At 38.5% G+C, this 19,209-nt stretch overlaps 1 protein-coding gene across 12 annotated transcripts in view; it reads right to left on the reverse strand.

Moving 5' to 3' along the window:
• The window catches only part of mmd (disintegrin and metalloproteinase domain-containing protein mind-meld), a 747,894-nt gene that overhangs the window by 122,290 nt on the left and 606,395 nt on the right, over positions 1–19,209 (reverse strand). For 2 of the 12 annotated variants that reach the window (XM_070281095.1, XM_070281011.1), the window contains exon 21: positions 18,061–18,160. The exons of 8 other annotated variants lie outside the window; for them this stretch is intronic. In XM_070281095.1, the coding sequence (XP_070137196.1) occupies positions 18,061–18,160 (100 nt within the window). Of the gene's footprint in view, positions 1–17,522; positions 17,552–18,021; positions 18,161–19,209 lie in introns of those variants that run through there. 2 more of the 12 variants (XM_070281047.1, XM_070281246.1) reach the window with 2 other exon arrangements.

Consider the following 19,209-nt stretch of genomic DNA (forward strand, 5'->3'; position numbering starts at 1 on the left):
TCCCCCCGACCCCGCTATGCAAACAGCTGGTGGAAGACAGCAGGAATCAAAAGATCGACCTGATTATAGGTTGCGATCATAACCGTCATAATCATAGCCCATCATAATCAGTGGGGAAACACTGACACGAACGAGAGGGGTGAGTCAATCTTCGATTTTATCCTAGGTTCCAATCTTTTTGTGGGTAACAGGTGTACAGAGCCCACCTTCATAGTCAAGAACAGAAGGAAAGTACTTGACGTCACTTTTTACTCTGAATCCCTAGCAGACAGGATTGTTAGATGGGGAGTCCTAGAGAAACACTCTATCTCAGACCACCGATACATAGAATTAGTGTTCAACTTTGAGAACTTTAATCGACTAACAGTGCGCAACCCGAGGAAAGCTGGGAGTATAACTGGGAGTTATATAGGAAAAAACTAGAAAGTTCCTTGGGGAAACCTCCAACAGGGAACGTTGACAGTAGGGAAGCCCTGGATGCCATGGTGGACACGCTTGCGGCAGCGTACGCCAAAGCACTCAATAAAGCTTGTCCCGAAAGCAGATCGGGCAATAGCAAGTCAAAGAAACCACCATGGTGGTCGCAAACACTTGCGCCCTTTAAGACCAAGGCCCGCAAGGCCTTTAATTTTACCAGCAAGACAAACTCGAAGACAGCCTGGAAGACGTATAAAGCGAACCTTACGAAATATAACAAAGAACTTCGCAAGACAAAAAGGAATGCCTGGGCCAAGTTCTGCACAAACATTCAGCAAACATCAGAAGCCTCCCGACTCCGGAAGGTCCTCGCAACTACTGCACCAAATGTAGGATATATTAAAACCTCAGAAGGTAACTGGACATTGTCCAGCAAAGAAACCCTTGAAGCTCTCAGAGAGGCACATTTCCCGGGATGCTCTCGAGAAGATACAACCCTGGAAATGCAGGAACAGGGGGATAGCTTCTCCCTCCCTAACCAACTTGAACACCTATTGAGTGACAGGTATCTCAGCTGGGCGATAAATAGCTTCAAACCTTTCAAATCCTCAGGCCCAGATGGCATTGTCCCGGCTCAACTAATTGAAGCCGGTCCCAATCTGAGGTCTTGGGTCAAGAAAGCTTTTTCAGCAATTTTCAGGATAGGCATCGTACCCGCAATGTGGTTTCGGACGAAAGTCGTATTTATACCCAAGGCGGGAAAACCATCGCACTGCACCCCTAAGGACTTCAGACCAATAAGCCTGTCGTCCTTCCTTCTCAATACAATGGAGAGACTAATCAGCCTCCATATTAATCCTACTATAAACCCAGATGATATCTCGGGATCACAGCATGCGTATAAGAAGGGCCGATCCACGGAAACGGCACTCCACGAAATCACTACTTTTGTCGAAAAGGCACTTAGTGACAAGGAATACGCACTCATTGCTTTTCTAGACGTAGAAGGTGCGTTCAACAACATGCTACCAAGCTCGATAATCAATGCGCTGATGGGACTAGACAATCAATCCGTATAGAGCAGATCCTGGTAAACAGGACTGTTGAGGCGTCACTAGGAGGAGAATCTATTCATAGATACGTCAGAAGAGGCACTCCGCAAAGAGGCGTACTCTCACCCCTACTGTGGATCGTGGCGGTTTATAGCCTACTGCGATCCCTACTGCGGTGGTGGTTGCAAAGTTATCGCTTACGCGGATGATGTCGCAATTGCCTTCTCTGGGAAATTTCCCCAGACTCAATGTGACCGCATGTCGGACAATCTAAGGGTCCTCTCAACATGGACAGTTAGAAATGGACTAGGTGTAAACCCGTCCAAAACCGAACTCGTCCTCTTCACCAGGAAGTACAAAATACCAAACTTAAGGCTTCCAAGTACATAGGGATTACGCTAGACAGCTAGAGAGCTAACAAGGCAACAATCGCGCTCTATACTTGCAGAAAAGCCATTGGCCTTAAATGGGGAATGTCCCCAAAAATAGTAAGATGGCTTTACACAGCGGTCATAAGACCCATCCTTTTCTACGGGGTGGTGGTCTGGTGGCCTGTTCTCACAAACTCCAAAGTTAGAGAGAAACTTAGGAAAACGCAACGGATGGCGGAGGTCTGTATCACAGGCAGCCTACTTACTTCACCGACGGATGCCCCAGACTTCATTTATTTATTCATTATTAACAATTATCTGTTATTTCTATATTATTATAACTAAGAGTAAGGATAAGGATAAAAGTAAAGATAAATTAAGTTAAAAGATATTCCATAATTTTGGATTTATTTACATCTAGGGATAGTTCAGGGGATAATAAATGTGACAATGAGTTATAGTTTTTACAAATAACGCGGAATGGATCGTGTTCCGCAAAATTAGACCTAGAAATCGGTAACCAAAGGGGTCGGAAGGATCTAGTTACTCTATTAGGCACACAAAACATTAATTTTTCAAGAAGTACTTGTGAGTCAACCTGTCCAAGAATAAGCACATGAAGTAGCATAACCCCAGCACAAGTACGGCGCTCTTTTAAAGGAGGTAGGTTTAGTAGTTTTAACCGGCAATTATACGACGGGAGGGAAGTGGCAGTATCCCAGTTTAAGCTTTTTAACGCAAATAGCAGAAACTGCTTTTGGACTGATTCAATCCTCCTTTGGTGAACAAAGTATTGCGGACTCCAAACGCTAGAACAGTATTCCAAGATAGGACGAACCAACGATACGTATAGAGTTTTAGTTGTGAAAGGATCATCAAATTCTTTAAACCAACGTTTGATAAAAGCTAGCACACCTCTGGCTTTATTAACTATTAGTGATATTCGTTGAAGGACAACTTATTGTCAAAAATTACTCCAAGATCGTTAATTAGGAAACCACGATCTAAGGCGTTATTCCCAAGAGAGTACGAAACGATGTGAGGCACACTGCGATTGAACGTCATAACCTTACACTTAGAGCAGTTAAGCAAAAGTCGATTGTTTGAGCACCACAAGAAGACTTCGTTAAGGTCTAGTTGCAGGTGTCTATGAAGGAAATGGTCTGAGAAAGAAAGACATAACTTGACATCATCAGCATACATAAATGTAGTAGCATAGTTTACAACACTAGGTAAATCGTTGACAAAAAGAACAAACAGAAGAGGTCCTAAGTGACTACCTTGTGGGACACCAGATGAAACATTTATAGTCTGTGATGAACTGTTTTTAAACAAAACACGCTGCGTGCGGTTCGATAGATAAGAGGTCAACCACTGAACTATATGTGGAGAAAACCCCAAAAGACACAGCTTATGAAGGAGGAGATGGTGGTTCACAGAGTCAAACGCTTTACTAAAGTCAGTGTACACCACATCAGTTTTCATGCGGCTCAGAAAACCTCTGTGGATAAACGAAGTGAATTCAAGAAGGTTAGTTGTGGTAGAGCGATGCTTGACAAAACCATGCTGTGAAGTGGAAATAATGCTTTTACAAAAATGTTGCAGTTGGAAAGCAACCAGTTTCTCAAGCAGTTTGGTAATCGCAGATAGCTTAGCAATCCCCCGATCGTTCTCAATAAGTGCTTTAGAGCCTTTCTTATGAAGCGGAATAATAAAAGATTCATTCCATCTCTTGGGAAGACATGCCAGCTCCAAGGATAAGTTGAATAAGATAGTGAGAGGATAGCAAAGGATATCAGAACAGTACCTTAGAACACAGCTAGGAACATTGTCAGGACCAGCAGAGAATGATATATCTATTGTTGAAAGAGATTCGAACAGATCCTGAATTCGAAATTTTGAAAAGTAAATGTTGTTTATATGTGGTAATTTATAAGGATAAGAAGAATTGTGGTTATATGAATCGGACGAATAGGTGGTTTGAAAAAATGACGCAAAGAGATTAGCAATACCTTGCTCAGAAGAATGTGAAATATTTTTATATGATAGGGAAGGAGGAAAAAGATTTGGTTTACGTTTCATATTGACAAAAGAGTAGAAGGAGCTTGGATCATTTCGAAAGTTTACCTTACAATTCCTGATATACTGCTTATAGAGTTGATCGTTGAGAATAATAAACTGGTTGCGAACATAAAGAAAGTTTGACTGGTGGCACATCCTGACTTAAGAAACTTTTTGTAAGCTCTGAATTTCCTCGAGAATTGTGTTTATTATACCAAGGTGGTTTAGTAGACAATGATACTGGGACTTCCGGAAAAAATTTGTTCAAGGCATTATGAATGATTTCGTAAAACGAATCCGTAGCTGCTTCAATTGTGTTTATAGATGAAAGAAAATTCCAATCGATTTCAGCTAAATGATTCCGAAGGGCCATAAAATCAGTCTTTCTGAAGCATTTGAAACGAGGTTTAGCATTAAAGCAAGCATCATTGTGAGGCACATCAATTAACACCGACGCTAGTAGTGTAGGGTGGTGAAAGTCTTCAGGAAGCGATAGCGGCGGGGACCGAATGAATGTCACAGAGGATGACACATTAGAAAAAATAAGGTCCAGAAATCTGCCATGAGTGTTATGAATTGGATTAATTTGGAGCAGAGCAAGATCGGTTAAGCCATCGATAAAGTCGTTATGACAACTGGAAAGCAAGGAATTGTCTACCTCAGACGGGATCCAGGAAATGATGGGAAGGTTGAAATCTCCCATGATTAGGATTAAATCACGGTCCTTGGCCAACGAAGAAACAGACCTAATGGCATCAAGATGGTGAAAGTACACAATATCTTCAGCCATGGGAGGAATGTATGAACAGGTTAGGAAAATATGAGACGAGCCAGTTAAAATTTTCACCGCAATGAACTCAATTCCGAACTCGTTCGTGAAAGGAATAATTTCAGAAGGGTACTCATTAGTAACAGCAATGAGGACACCACCTGCAAAAGTTGGACGATCCAATCGAAACACTATGAATTTGGAAACAAGAATTTCATAATCAGAGACAGAGGAGTTAAGCCAAGTTTCAGTAAGCACGATAGCATCAAAATCAAAAGAAGCACTCTTTGTAAAAAATTGGCTCAGCTTACCCAGAATACTTCTAACGTTTTGATAGCAGCAGGAAAATACTATGTTATTCAGTTTTTTGAAGCAGTTTCTGCAGGGATAGGATTCTGAGCGTCTTTTGCTAGGAATTCATGAATGATACTGTGCTCAGGCCAAGCTACAGGATCAAGTGCTTTTTCAAGGTAGGAATCAGGTAGAACTATTTTAAAAGAAGAAATAGAACGCTTATGCTTAAAGTTAAACTTAAAAACAGCTATTTCATTAGGAGCTACCTTAAGATGGTTTAACAGGTGACTCTTGACATCATCAACAGTAGCATCCGGCATAAGCCAAGAGACAAAAATGGCCTTACGAGGAGCAACCGCCCTCAGCGTAAGTCCAGAAGATCTAACTTCAGGCGCCACACCAACCAGAGGCCTTGGAGACATCACAGCTAGAGCAGAGGGTAGGTTGTCCAACGATGGGGGTTGTCCAACGATGTCCAACGATGGAGGCTCCAAGATGAGAGGTGGCTCGAGATTTGTACTTGGTACGCTGATCGCTTCTTGCAAGGGATGAATATTAGAGTGCCCTGAAGGAAGGCTTATCAAGTCCCTTGGTACTGGAACAGCATAAGTAGGTAGACTAGTAGGCGACGGTAAAATGTTTGGTGTTGAAAATTCATCGACTTGTACAGAATAGGATGAGGGGTATTCAGTAATTTAGCAGTCAGCAGGTTGTTGTTCGGAATTTTTCGTCTGGGGGATTCGCTTAACAACTTTAGCCCAAGGAATTGAGTTTCAAGAGCGAGGAATTGCTCATTAAGGGCCGAGAATTGCTTGCGGACATCTAGGAAACCATTTCTCGTCTGTTTCATAAAAGTCCGCATCTCTGACTCAATTTCTCTACAAGCGATGCAAGACCATGTCAGGCCAATTTTCTTGTTGATAAGGTCACTTATCCGTCTATTGTGCCCTCCTCCAGCACATTTAATATGTGAGCAGTTATTGCAGAACCAACAAGACAGGTATAAGTCACCCGTGATGGTTCCACCAAAATCACATTTTTTGCTGTGCAAGTAAGACTCATTTTTGACTTCTTTTTTAACGGAATGCAGACCACTGTAATAGCGTGTAAAGAATTTAGGCTCTCTGAAGCACTCTGTAGCCGAGAGTGGACGATCAGATCGGATGTAAGAGATGACGTTACAAAAGAGATGTGCAACGAAGGTTCGGCGTCGTGAAGAACAACAAACTCCACAGTAACTATGAATGTAACGGGTTACGTCCGGAGAGTACAGCTCGGAGAGACTTATGTTGGAGAGTATAGTTAAAGCGCAACAGAGATAACTTTAACCGATTAAATGTATAAATTGGAAATAAATAGTTCAATAAACTTATAAAGTCGAATTTATTTTTAGGGATTTATTGTTATATTTCAACTTATCGCAGAAAGAGAAAGCTTGAGTTCAAGATCAATTATTTTCGCAAACTGGCAAGAGCGATCGAAGAAACACGTCCGGGTACGGCAAGTGATTATACAGAACTGACCTCATACTTCATACTCGACCTATTACCGGTAGAGATAATGGGGGTCAAGATAGCCACGCTATCGGCAATTAGGCTACGCGAGACGGGCATATGGAAATGGACTGACTATGGACATACCAAGTTAGATCTACACCACTGCACGCCAACGGGGGCTACAGACTACTGCGTACCTGTCGATCACCCCACCTTAAAATATAAGGTCTACATTCCAACAAGGGAGGAATGGGCCACTCAAATCCCGGGACCAGCCGGTTCCCTCCACATCTAGACAGACGGTTCAAAATTGAATGGCCTGGTGGGAGGCGGTTTCCATTGCGAACGGCTGTGTCTAAATGAGTTCTTCAGACTCCCCGACCACTGTAGTGTGTTCCAAGCAGAAGTAATAGCTATTGGAAAAGCACTTAGATCCCCAGCACTTACTGGCAACCAAGACACAATCTGCATCTTCTCAGACAGTCAAGCGGCACTCAAGGCCCTTGACGGATTTTCATCCAACTCCAGGACAGTAAATGACTGTCGCAGATCTCTTAACGAGATGGCAGAGCAGTATGACATCCACTTCATATGGGTGCCCGGGCATAGGGACCACGAGGGTAATTGCGCCGCCGACGAACTGGTAAGACCAGGTACTACCAATCCTCTCCTACCGGAGAAGGAACCAGTAGGTATCCCCTTAGCTACGTGTAGGCTAAAATGCAGGGATCACTTTGACCGCGCATCACTGAGGAAATGGAAAAATCTCCAAGACCACAAGGATTCCCGCATGATATGACCCATCCGCTCTAGGAAAAGGTCAATGATGCTTATCGCCCCTAATAGGCAGGACTGTAGTCTGGCGGGCAAGGCCATTACGGGACATTGGTTAATAGGAGCACACGCGGCTAGACTAGCGGTGCCACATTATGACTACTGCAGGAGCTGTGGGGACGTAGAAGAGGAAGAGACAGACGCACACCTCCTGTGTCAATGCCCTGCGCTGGGGCGCAGCCGAATCAAATTCTTGGGCGCAGCAATACTCACGGACCTAATAGACCTCGGGGAGATCGCTCCACACAGACACGTAGCTTTCATCCGTAAATCTGGATGGGACCGCGAGACGCCGCAGGAAGGATAGAACACCCTTGGGCACATAAGTAAATAGGAAGGGAGAGGTCCTCTTGTAGGACCCTTGCCTGTGTGGTATCACTAGGAGCCCCAGCGGCTCAAGTGGATGGGGGTCAGTCACCGGCCCCGCATCGCCGCCTCAACCTAGCCTAACCTAAGGTACTCACAGGTATGATTATGTGGTGACTTCGTGTCCTTCTGCGCTACATGTAACTTACTCTTTACATTTATTATTATCACAGATATTAGATCCGAGATACAAATTGCCGAGCAAAACACATGTAAGGAATGTATTATGATGAACATGTATAAGGAAACCTCCGGAAAGCTGGCAACTATTTTAGAAGGCACTACAAACGTTGCAATTACATGCGACTTATGGACATCATGCGCCAACTCAAGTTTTTTGATGGTGACAGTTCACTTTGTCCACGACTATGCTTTGAAGGCATCATCATTAGCCACCAAAAAACAATTTTGGCAACGAATAATGCTATTAATAATGTGTTATTATCAACTTCAAACGCACCATTCCCTTTAACTGCGGAGGAAATTCAAATATTGAAAGAAGTAGAAAAAATACTTGCGCTCTTTCAAGAAGCCAGCGAAAAGGTTTCAGGTGGAACGCACGTTACCATTTCCTTAATAATACCCACGACATACATTTTGTGCCAAAAGTTAGAACGCATTATCCCAGATTTGGAGACTGTAGAGGGAAAAACTATTATAAACAAATTATTGGTCGCAATAATAAAACGCCTGTCCATACACGAGATGTGGCAACTTCCAAGAATTGCAACTTTTATTGATCCACGATTCAAAACAAATGGGTTTCAGAGCTCCAAATATGCGAAGCATGCAGGTGACTTTTTGGATAAGGAGTTGGCCGCGTTGGCAATATGCAAAAAAACACCCAACGAAACGGAAATCTCAACTGTGAAGAAAAACGACGAAGACGACGAAGTCATTTTTTTATTTAATCCATGCTAATCCATTAAAAATCATGCTAAATAACATGCCAAAACTGATTATGTTGTTGTGAGACAGCAGTAAATGAAAAGGGCCTTGGTTAGTCAGGAAATGGATCCCTTATTATGGATTAGGGTAAATTTAAATAGCTAAGTAAATACGATCAAACATAATCCACATATTAAATAAATTTTTAGATTAATCAGAACGACTTTCCCGAAATGAAAATACTCTTTTTCAAATATCTCTGTATACCCGCAACCTCTGTAGAGTCGGAGAGAGTATTCGGCAAAGCAGGACAAGTAATATCTAAAGGGCGTACAAGGCTTAAAGACGAAAACGTTAATGTCTTGCTTTTTCTTAACCAAAATTATTGGTTGAAATAAATATATAAATTTATAAAAAGCAGTTAAGGTAAGCCTAAAAAAACAAAATCATATTATTCGAATTATAATTATTTATTCTTTTCAGATAAAGATTGGAAAACCAATGTCATACTTTATAAATAAATAAATATCATTAGAAACGCTAATTAAATTATTTTTTTTGAGTGTACTCTGCACTATCGACAACTATCGACGATAGATTTTCTTTGCTACCGCCGATAGTCGATAGTTTATGAAAACTATCAAGCGCTATCGATGTCGCAGACTATCGATAGTCCTCAACCTCTAATGCAAATAATAATCGAATGGTGAAAATTCCATCCATTGCAAACAATGCATTTTTTTAATATATTTAAAATAAAATATTAAAGTACATATTTTAATTTATATGTACATATACATACATGTCTAAAATGTAAAATAAAAAACAAACAAGCAAATATGATGATTGTCCCATTCCGTATATGGTTATTATTTTCAATTTAATCTCTGAGTTGTTCAACTGGCCTTAATAAACTTATGATTGTTTTCGACTTTGGCTCCCGGCCCAAACGTTATGGAGCAGATAATATCAATTCTCTATGATTGTGATCATATACTGGCCGTGGAACACTTTAACTTTCATCAATTTAACTTTCAATGCTACCATGACTTTCCGAGTCGCAACAGATATAACATAACTTTGGTGTTTTTAAAGTTTGAGGCTTAGAACCTTGGAACTTTTTTTAAATTTTGGATTCTAGAAAACTGGTTTTATTACGAAATACTCTAATTATCGGCCAACTATAACCAATATTTGCGATCTTAACTGCATTCATTTCGGTTCCGCCCAAAATAAGCTTCCCTTTCTTGTTAGAATCAACTTTTTAACAATTTTTTATTATCTCAACTTCAGCTACCCTTATCTAAAATTGCAGTCGTAGACATTAGCTACATATCCTTTTCACTATCTCACTACTTTCTTCTATTTATTTTTGGAGCTTGCATGCCTTTTCAAGCGGTGTAATAAATGATACCGCTTCATAAAAAAGGTTCCAAGGGTGCCATTCCGAAATTGCAGCTGCAACATTTTTTTAAGGTATCTATTTGTCAGAGCATATTTTTGTTAAGTTTTGCTTTAAATCATCTTATCTACTGAAATTCTCTTTAATCATCCATAGAAGTTTTCTGAGATACAAATTGACGCAGTATATACAGAGTTACAAAATAACAAAGCATTTGATTTAGTAAATTATTATTTTCTTTTACAAAAAAAAATTCCGTCTTCTGGGGTTTCCTCAAGAAACTTTAAAGTGGATAAATTTTTATTTTTCTATTTTTCCTTTTCCAATTATTTATTTTACTTAATGTATTCCTTATTTATCAAACATTTATCAATTACTCCCAATTACAATCAGACCTTGATCACACATTTTTGTGATGTTAAAATAAATTTCTCTTCCTTAACTATTCGAAGTGTAAGCTAATAGCGTTTAATCGTTGTGTCTTAAATCATTTCGTACTTGTTTGCGAATCGCGTTTTTATCGTATTTCTTTAATAAATAATCTCGGGGTCATTTTTTTCATAAGTTTTAATTTATTGATCAGATTTCAGTGACAGTAAATATATATAATTTGTAAAATTTTTTGTGTAGGGTTCACTGCCTCAGTTTCGGATGCCATTTCCCCTAGGTCTGGTATACATTATTGTTGTGAAAATTGTCGTGCTGTGCAAGAGAGAGACCAAAAATGGATTTAAAGAGTTAATCGCTGGTTTTCGTAAAATCAATGACCAGCTCTGTGCGCTTGACATCAGTTTAGCGGCCATCAGCTGCTTAATGAGTCCCCTATGAGCCTCAGCCTGCTCAGCCGTCATTAACGCAGCCGCTCATACCTCTGGCCACCCCAAGGGTTAGAACTGAGAAAAATTCGCCGTCCGAATTTCTCAGTACAAATGAGCAATAGTCCGATATGTCTTCAAGTGATACCCTAGGTTCTAGTGAATAACAGCCCCGTTAGAGTCACCCAAGAGGGTATTCCACAGTCCGGACCACCGGTACCGACTGAGTGGTAGTGAAACTTAGCCATATCAAAATCACGGACCAACCTTCCACCTTTTCTTCGTCCACTAATCCAAAAAACTAATATCGTCACTAAAACTTTCCTATCAGAATACTAGGGGGCTAAGTAGAAAACTTCCTAAACTATATTCTGATAGTTCTTTCTTTGCATCCCATATTATAGCCTTTACAGAAACTTGGCTAAAGCCAGAGATCTTTATCTCCGAAGTTTTTCCAAGTAAGTACACCACTTTTAGACGTGATCGACTTCAGCAAAGGGGGGGTGGAGTTCTTGTTAGACTCCCAACTTGCTCCTGAAGAGGAGAAATCAAAAGAGTTTGGTGACATAGAGTTTATTTGCAATAAAATCATTTGGTCCGCTAAATCTTTATACATTACATGTTCATATATACCGCCTTCGGCCAAACCGCCCACATATTGGCATCGTTTGCCCGCTATTCAATCCGTTTTTAATTTTATGACCGATCGTGACCAGCTTGTAGTTGTGGGCGACTTTAATATCCCAGAATTAAAGTGGTCTAATGTCGATAACTTACCATCTTTATCACTTATAAAACCGCGTGCATGTTTGACATGTCCCTAGGTCAAATTAACCATGTTAGAAATTCGTTAGGTCGGCTTTTAGACTTGTTACGTTTTGTAAATATCCTTATCGATACATATGATTGGAACGATATTCTGGCATGCACCAATCTAAATGTCACCTAAGAAAGATTTTACCGTACTTTATCATTATACCCTTGCAGAGGGTATTATAATTTTGTCCAAAAGTGTGCAACGCAGTGAAGGAGACATCTCCGACCCTATAAAGTATATATATTCTTGATTAGGATCACCTCCTGAGTTGATATGAGCATGTCCGTCTGTCCGTCTGTCCGTCTGTCTGTTTCTACGCAAACTAGTCTCTCAGTTTTAAAGCTATCGACTTGAAACTTTGCACACACCCTTCATTTCTTTGCACGCAGTATATAAGTCGGAACGGCCGGGATCGGCCGACTATATCCTATAGCTGCCATATAACTGAAAGATCGGAAATGACCCAACTTTCGTGTTTTTGAAGATAGAAAGCTGGAACTTGGTACAGATTATATTTTTGGTCAGTTAATCCGACCTACAAAATTTCATTAGGATCGGCCGACCATATCTTATAGCTGCCATATAACTGAACGATCGGAAATGACCCAACTTTCGTGTTTTTGATGATAGAAAGCTGGCACTTGGTACACATTCTATTTTTGGTCAGTTAATCCGATCTACCAAATTTCATAACGATCGGTTGACTATATCTTATAGCTGACATATAACTGAACGATCGGAAATGGTATTTGGTAGAAATATCAACTTTCGTATTTTTGAAGATAGAAGTTTGGGACTATTTTTTAGATTTTTTATTTTAGTTAATTAGTTTTATTATGATTTAATCATAAGAATCGGCCAACTATATCCGATGTTTGCGATATATATCCGGTTTTAACTACAAGGGTATATCAACTTCGGCTCCGCCCGAAGTTAGCTTTCCTTTCTTGTTTTTTGACTCATGTGTGCCATCCGTCCGCTTTAACAAATCCTCCTTGGCTTACAAGGTGCTTCACTAACCTTAAAAATACTACAAATAGGCTCTTAAATATAATAAAACCTGCAGTAGTATAGATTTTATACAACAAGATACAATTTACTTAGGATTTTTCGAGTCAAAGGAATCTTTCATGATTCTCTTAGATAATAAAGGGAAGAAGTCCGATGCTGCCAATTACAGAGGCATCTTTAAATTGTCGGCAATTCCAAAACTGTTTGAAAAATTATTTACTCCTCATCTGCAAAACCACTCCACCGCGTCGCTCCACCACTCCACCAAAAAGTTTTATTTAAAGATGTGAATTTCCGTTTGATCCGTGGCGTCCTCCTTGATCTGGCGTCCCTCAAGGAAGTCATCTTGGCCGTCATTACTTACTCACTTTTTATTAATGATTTGCCCCTTGCTTTAACGAACTCTCTAGTTCTTATGTATGCAGATGGTGTTAAGCTTTGTCTTCAGTACAAATCCATCTCTGCCCAATACAATCTTTAAAAGGATCTTTAAAAATTTTCAAAAATAGTGTTTAGCAAATGATTGCAAATGGATCAAAATACAAGCTTATGTCTTTTTATCATTCTTGCCCTTTGCTCCAGGCTACGTATACCCTCTATGGGATTGCCTTAGAGAAATTAACTCAGGTTAATGATCTCGGCGTCCCATTAGACATTAAACTTAAATTTTCCGACCATATTTCCTTAATGGTTAATAAGGTTAAAGGAGTTCTTCCATAAAATACATTTTATTATAGCAATTAAAAGAAGGACATACATTGCTTGTAGGGGGGGGGGGGGGGGGGGGGGGGTTGAAATAAGAAGTCGGGGGCGTCTTTTCGGGAATTCAAAACAAACGCGTTCAGCATTATTTGGCTTCTTACAGAAGATTAACTTAACTTTGAAAGAATAAACGCTGAACGTAAATATAAACCAGAGCGGACGATCGACGACGGCCGACGAGAGAGGCAGAATGCATAGAGGGGCGAGCGCGGATGCGCTCTTCCGCACGGATGAGCTTTTAAGCGAGGGTGCGCGGGTGCGCTTTTCAGCACGGTGCGCTCTTAAGTTCAGCTAAGCGGCACAACGGCCCCTCACCTAAACATAATTGAGGAAATAGGGAAAAAACGAAAAGCATTGATTTTATGCATGGCGCTATTTGTTACATTAAGTAACTACTTAAATAGGTCCATTTTCTACAGGAGATCGAACTAAACCGAACTTGACCCTTTTCTTATTATATGTGAAAATTATAACCCTCTACCCATTATATTATTTCCTAAATCGAGATAACTCCTTTATGTTGTTTAAACAAATACAATTGAATTTCTGTTGGTATGTATTTTTAATTATAATTATCTGAAAAACTCGGTCCAAAGAGTTTGCGAGATGACTCCGATAATGCCTAGCTTAGGGCTAGCTTAAGAAAACTATCTGGACCAAATATTCCCAAGCCCTTGAGAGGAATATCACACCAAAACCTGAATCGCACCAAAGTCTGAATACTCTGGTGTGACAATTTACATAAGCTCAAGTGCACTAAAAAGAGCAATAAACATAACCAACCAATCCAGAACTAGCTGGTATGGAGCAGGCAAAATTGGCAGCATTTCGACTAAGAGAATACATCAATGGAATCCCAACAACACGGAACACTCCACCCTTCTGCATACAAATCCACTAGTCCCTATCAGCACTCCTGGGAAACACACAAAAACTCTCTTCAGCACCATCATTCCCAAAAGGGAAGAATGTTTTTCATAGACGGCTCAAACTAGAGGAAGAAGAATAGAGAAGGGAAGAAAACTCCGACTAGTGAAGAAAACTCCGAAAAACTCGGCATTAAAGTCTCCCTCAGACTTCCTAATGCAGCGTCTGCACTGCAGCGTCTTCCAAGCTGAGGATATGGCAATAAGGAAGCACTAAAACATCTCAAAATAGGAGCCTTCACCAAAGGTGAAGAAAAAATATTCCGTGACAGCCAAGCGGCCATTTAATTGATGAACTCGATCTCAAGCAACTAAAAAACATTCTCAGCCTATTGATCAAGTTTTGACGAATTGGCTCGTATAGGCACCATCACACCGCTCCAGTCGAAAATGGAGGGTACTGGTATTCCAATAGCCTTATATAAACTTCAACTTAAAAAATCCATTAATTGTAGAAAGAATACATTTAGAATTCCGTCTCAAATTGCCAGTTGGCTGCCATCTTTGGCCTCTTATCTCAAATAAAGGAACATCTCAACTTCTGAAGATGTAAAGGAACCAAATTAGCACAGGTATAAGAGTCAACACAGGGCACTGGCTAATCGGAACACATGCTTGTCAAATGAATTCACCCCACAATGACAATTGCCGCAGCTGCAGGGACGAGGATGAAAAAGAAGCCCATAGATCCTAACAAATGTAAATCTTGAAATGCTTACTGAAGGAAAGATCCTAAACAAATGACTAAACAAATGAGTAAATATACAAAGATAAACGCAACTCAGACAAACTAAAATACCGACCGAGAAAGCTGAGATAATTATTATTTAATTTGTTTTATAACTTTCTTATGAAGTGTGGATTCCAAAATGTATATAAAATATTTTCTCTTGTTCATTTTGTGACATCATGAATCTTTAATATTTGAATCTTGTTTTTTTGGGATTTCTTTAAATTAAAATCTCTTAAAGTTTTATTCATAACGTTGGGTATCCTAAATTGGTAGTCAAAGTGATACCTGTGTGTTTTTCTCTATGTTTACTATAGAAGCTGAAAAATTGTCGTTTATTATAATTATTAACCAATTTTCCTTAAAAACACTATGTTTTTTTGGGTACTGCAAGAGAAAAGATATTATGAGGAATAATTGCAAGCTTATAGGACTAGTTGCGTCAGAGGATTTATGACTTGATGATGGAAAAAATGATTAAAAAAATAATGAAAAAAACAGAATATAATTTAAAATATTTGACTAAAAGAATTTTTTTTTTAACACAAAATATTCACGCATAATTTCACCTGCTCCATAACCTTTTGGCTCCCCTGAATCGAAGTCCAGAAAAACTTAGGTTCCATCACTCACAGTTTCTGCGGTACACCAACAAGAAGAAATTGATAAAATGTTGCCATATATTAAGTACATATCATTGTACCCTTGCAGTGGATATTACAATTTCGGTCAAGAGTGTGCAACGCAGTGAAGTAGACATCTCCTGAGTTGATATAAGCATGTCCGTCTGTTTCTACGCAAACTAGTCTCTCAGTTTTCAAGCTATCGACTTGAAACTTTGCACACACCCTTCTTTCTTTTTCACGCAGTATATAAGTCGGAACGACCGGGATCGGCCGACTATATCCAATAGCTGCCATATAACTGATTGATCGGAAATGGTGTTTTTTGAGTTTGAGTTCCAATTTTAGGTGAGAGCTATTTTTGGCAAAACATTATGACATGCTATGAAATTCATAAGGATCGGCCAACTATATCCTATAGCTGCCATATAACTAAACGATCAGAAATGGTTTTTGGTAGAAATACCAACTTTGGTATTTTTGAAGATAGAAGGTTGGATGTTTTTTTTAGATGTTTATTGTAATTAATTGGTTTTTTTATGATATTCTCATAAGGATCGGCCAACTATGTCCGATGTTTGCGATATATATCCGGTTTTAACTGCAAGGGTATATCAACTTCGGCTCCGTCCGAAGTTAGCTTTCCTTTCTTGTTATACCCTTGCAGAGGGTATTATAACTTTGTCCAAAAGTGTGCAACGCAGTGAAGGAGACATCTCCGACCCTATAAAGTACATATAGTCTTGATCAGGATCACCTCCTGAGTTAATATGAGCATGTCCGACTGTGTGTCTGTCTCTACGTGAACTAGTCTCTCAGTTTTAAAGCTATCGACTTCAAACTTTTCACATACCCTTTTGTTTGAACGCAGTATATAAGTCGAAACAGCCGGGATCGGCCGACTACCATATATCCTATAGCTGTCATTTAACTGATTTGGATTTGAGGAAAAGCACGAAATAATTTGATTGAATTTATTATAATTAGTTAAGCAATATTTTTGGTAATTAATTTGGAATTTGTAATTTCGTATACATATATTAAATGTCATAGCTACCTACAACCCGTTCAAAATGTTGGGATTAAATATTAATAAAGTTTAGTAGATTTATTAATAGCTGAGTGTTTTGGGTTTTAGGAAAAATCATAGAAGCACAAGCGATTTTAAATGTATAAAATCGGAGATTTCAACTTTTAATAAGTATTCCAAAGATATAGTAACTGCTAGTTGGCATTTTTTAATTTTATGTGGTATTACCAAAAATTATATTGGTTTACGGAATTACACGGCCTGCATATTTCATTATATGTCAAAATTTCATCAACTTCTCTAGGAGTACCGGGGGACCGTGGGTGATGGAACCTATGTTTTTTTCTGGATTCTGGTTCTGCAGAGCCTACAGGTTACGGAACAGTTAAAATTATGCGTGGCGGAAAAAAAAATTGGAAATTGTCGGCCTGTGTAATCACAGACATATAGGCGATGGTTTCTATAACAACGGGTCTTCAAAATCCTAACTTATTTGATTCATACAGACAATAAGTAACAGAAAATGTAACAGACAGAAATGCCCTTCCAGTGCATTGCAGTGTCGGGTCAAGCAGCAGCACGGCGTTTAATGTTTATGTTTAAATAATGTTTATGTAATGTTTAGTGTAATAATTAGTGTAATGTTTATTTATTAGGCTTAAGTTTGTACAAAGGCTTTGTTGATCGCAAGCCGACTCTCCCTCGGCCGCTCGACTCAACAAGCTTTCTATAGAGAGTTTTAGCTCGGCAATGTCTAGGTCGGGCCGCCCTCTCCACTTTCGAGAGCTTTAGCTCGAGGTGACTTGTCGGTCGGCCCTCTCTCTGTATATTACTTGAGTCCCTGCATGCACCATAAGCTGGTTTATCTGCGGATCATCCGGCTTCATCTGCATGCAGGAATAAACATTTTTTATAACGTTCAAAATTAATTAAATTTCGTCTTTTTATTTACGGCATTGAAAACGCTCAATGACCAAACACACGCCATTGATATATTTTTATTTAAAAAAAAAGAGAGTGAACTGAATAGAAATAGGTCACGTTGATTAATATATGTAATAATATATGTTAAAATTATTTAAATTTATATGGCATCAAAAACGCCTTTTCAGCAAAAAAAAACCCTTTATTTGATATAAGGTGATATACATATTTAGCTAGTGATAAGCAAGAGATAACTATATGACAGTCGTCGAATGGGAAATACACCAAAGAACTTAAAAAATAAAAAGAAATTATTTCTAGTGTTATAAATTAAAATATATTTATAATGAATCATTCATGAAACATTTATTTTTCCGTTTCATTTTTTATTTTTAATTTGAGCTGGCTTTTTCATTACTTCTTTTCAACTAACCTCAGACACAGGGAGAAGTTTCTATGTACTACAACTGACCTGTAGCACAATGCCATCAACGTGAATGTTATAAAAACGAACCCTACAACTGACATTAGAACGCCGACTAGGAACACTGTATTTGAGCCGTGGTAGTTCTCTATACGAGACAGTTTTCAGCCACATTTATACAGATTATTAAATAATTGCATGATATATTTTATGAGAGTTGTATAGATTAAATTGCGGATATAAATATATATCGGTTATTTATGCCCCAAAAAAGTTGTGTAGCATCGGTTATTAAGTTGTGACCATTTATATGTTTATGTATACATTTTTATAAAATAAATAATTTGTTATTCCGTAGGTTTTGATTGATTTGTAGATTGGCCAGCATTACAAGCAATTATAATATTTTGTTTGCATTGCGGAGAGGCGAGGATTGATAGTAAAATTATAAAAAAATTATAAATTAAGAATTCTTAATAAATGCTATTAGAAGATTGTACGCACGTTTCTTGTAGCGTTAAAATAAATCATTTAATCACATCCATTCGATCTTATACTCTATTTTTTTATTATACTGTAAATGCCTAGTGTTGTTACGTTTATAAAATTAGCTTAAGTGTCAATTGTAAAAATAGTTACTTTTATAAAATGGTTCTATATGCCTTGATTTAACGTAACATTACTCAACAACTTCTGTTACTTCGAATACAGTTTTGTATTTCTTTTTTTTTTTTTTGAAGTAATTAAAATATAAAAGGTAATTAAAATGGAATTATTAATATAATCTAAATGTCACTTTTGATTGAGTAATTCCGAGTTTAATTAGTAAACTTAAGGATGAAACAAGCCATAAGTATTCATTCTCAGTATAAAATATATTTTTGGTATTTATTACCTCTTACTCGTTTAATATCTTCTTGGCTGTTTTTGTTTTTTTAAATCTAAATTTTAATGTACTCCTTACAATTTTTATATTTTTTTTAAAGAACTATAATACCTAGATAAAAGTTTGGAACTTAGTTAAAGTTCTTAGGAACTTAGGAACTTAACAGAGCTATGTTTGAAACCAAACAAATTAGCTTCGTGCGCGGCCGAAACTCATAGGCTTGCAGTAACTTAATAACTATAGTAATATATACATTAATATGTAAAATAACTACTCAAAAAGTATATCACTTCAAGTCAGCGGAATCAAAC

This window comes from Drosophila bipectinata, chromosome XL (assembly GCF_030179905.1).
Source record: "Drosophila bipectinata strain 14024-0381.07 chromosome XL, DbipHiC1v2, whole genome shotgun sequence".
Classification (NCBI taxonomy): domain Eukaryota; kingdom Metazoa; phylum Arthropoda; class Insecta; order Diptera; family Drosophilidae; genus Drosophila; species Drosophila bipectinata.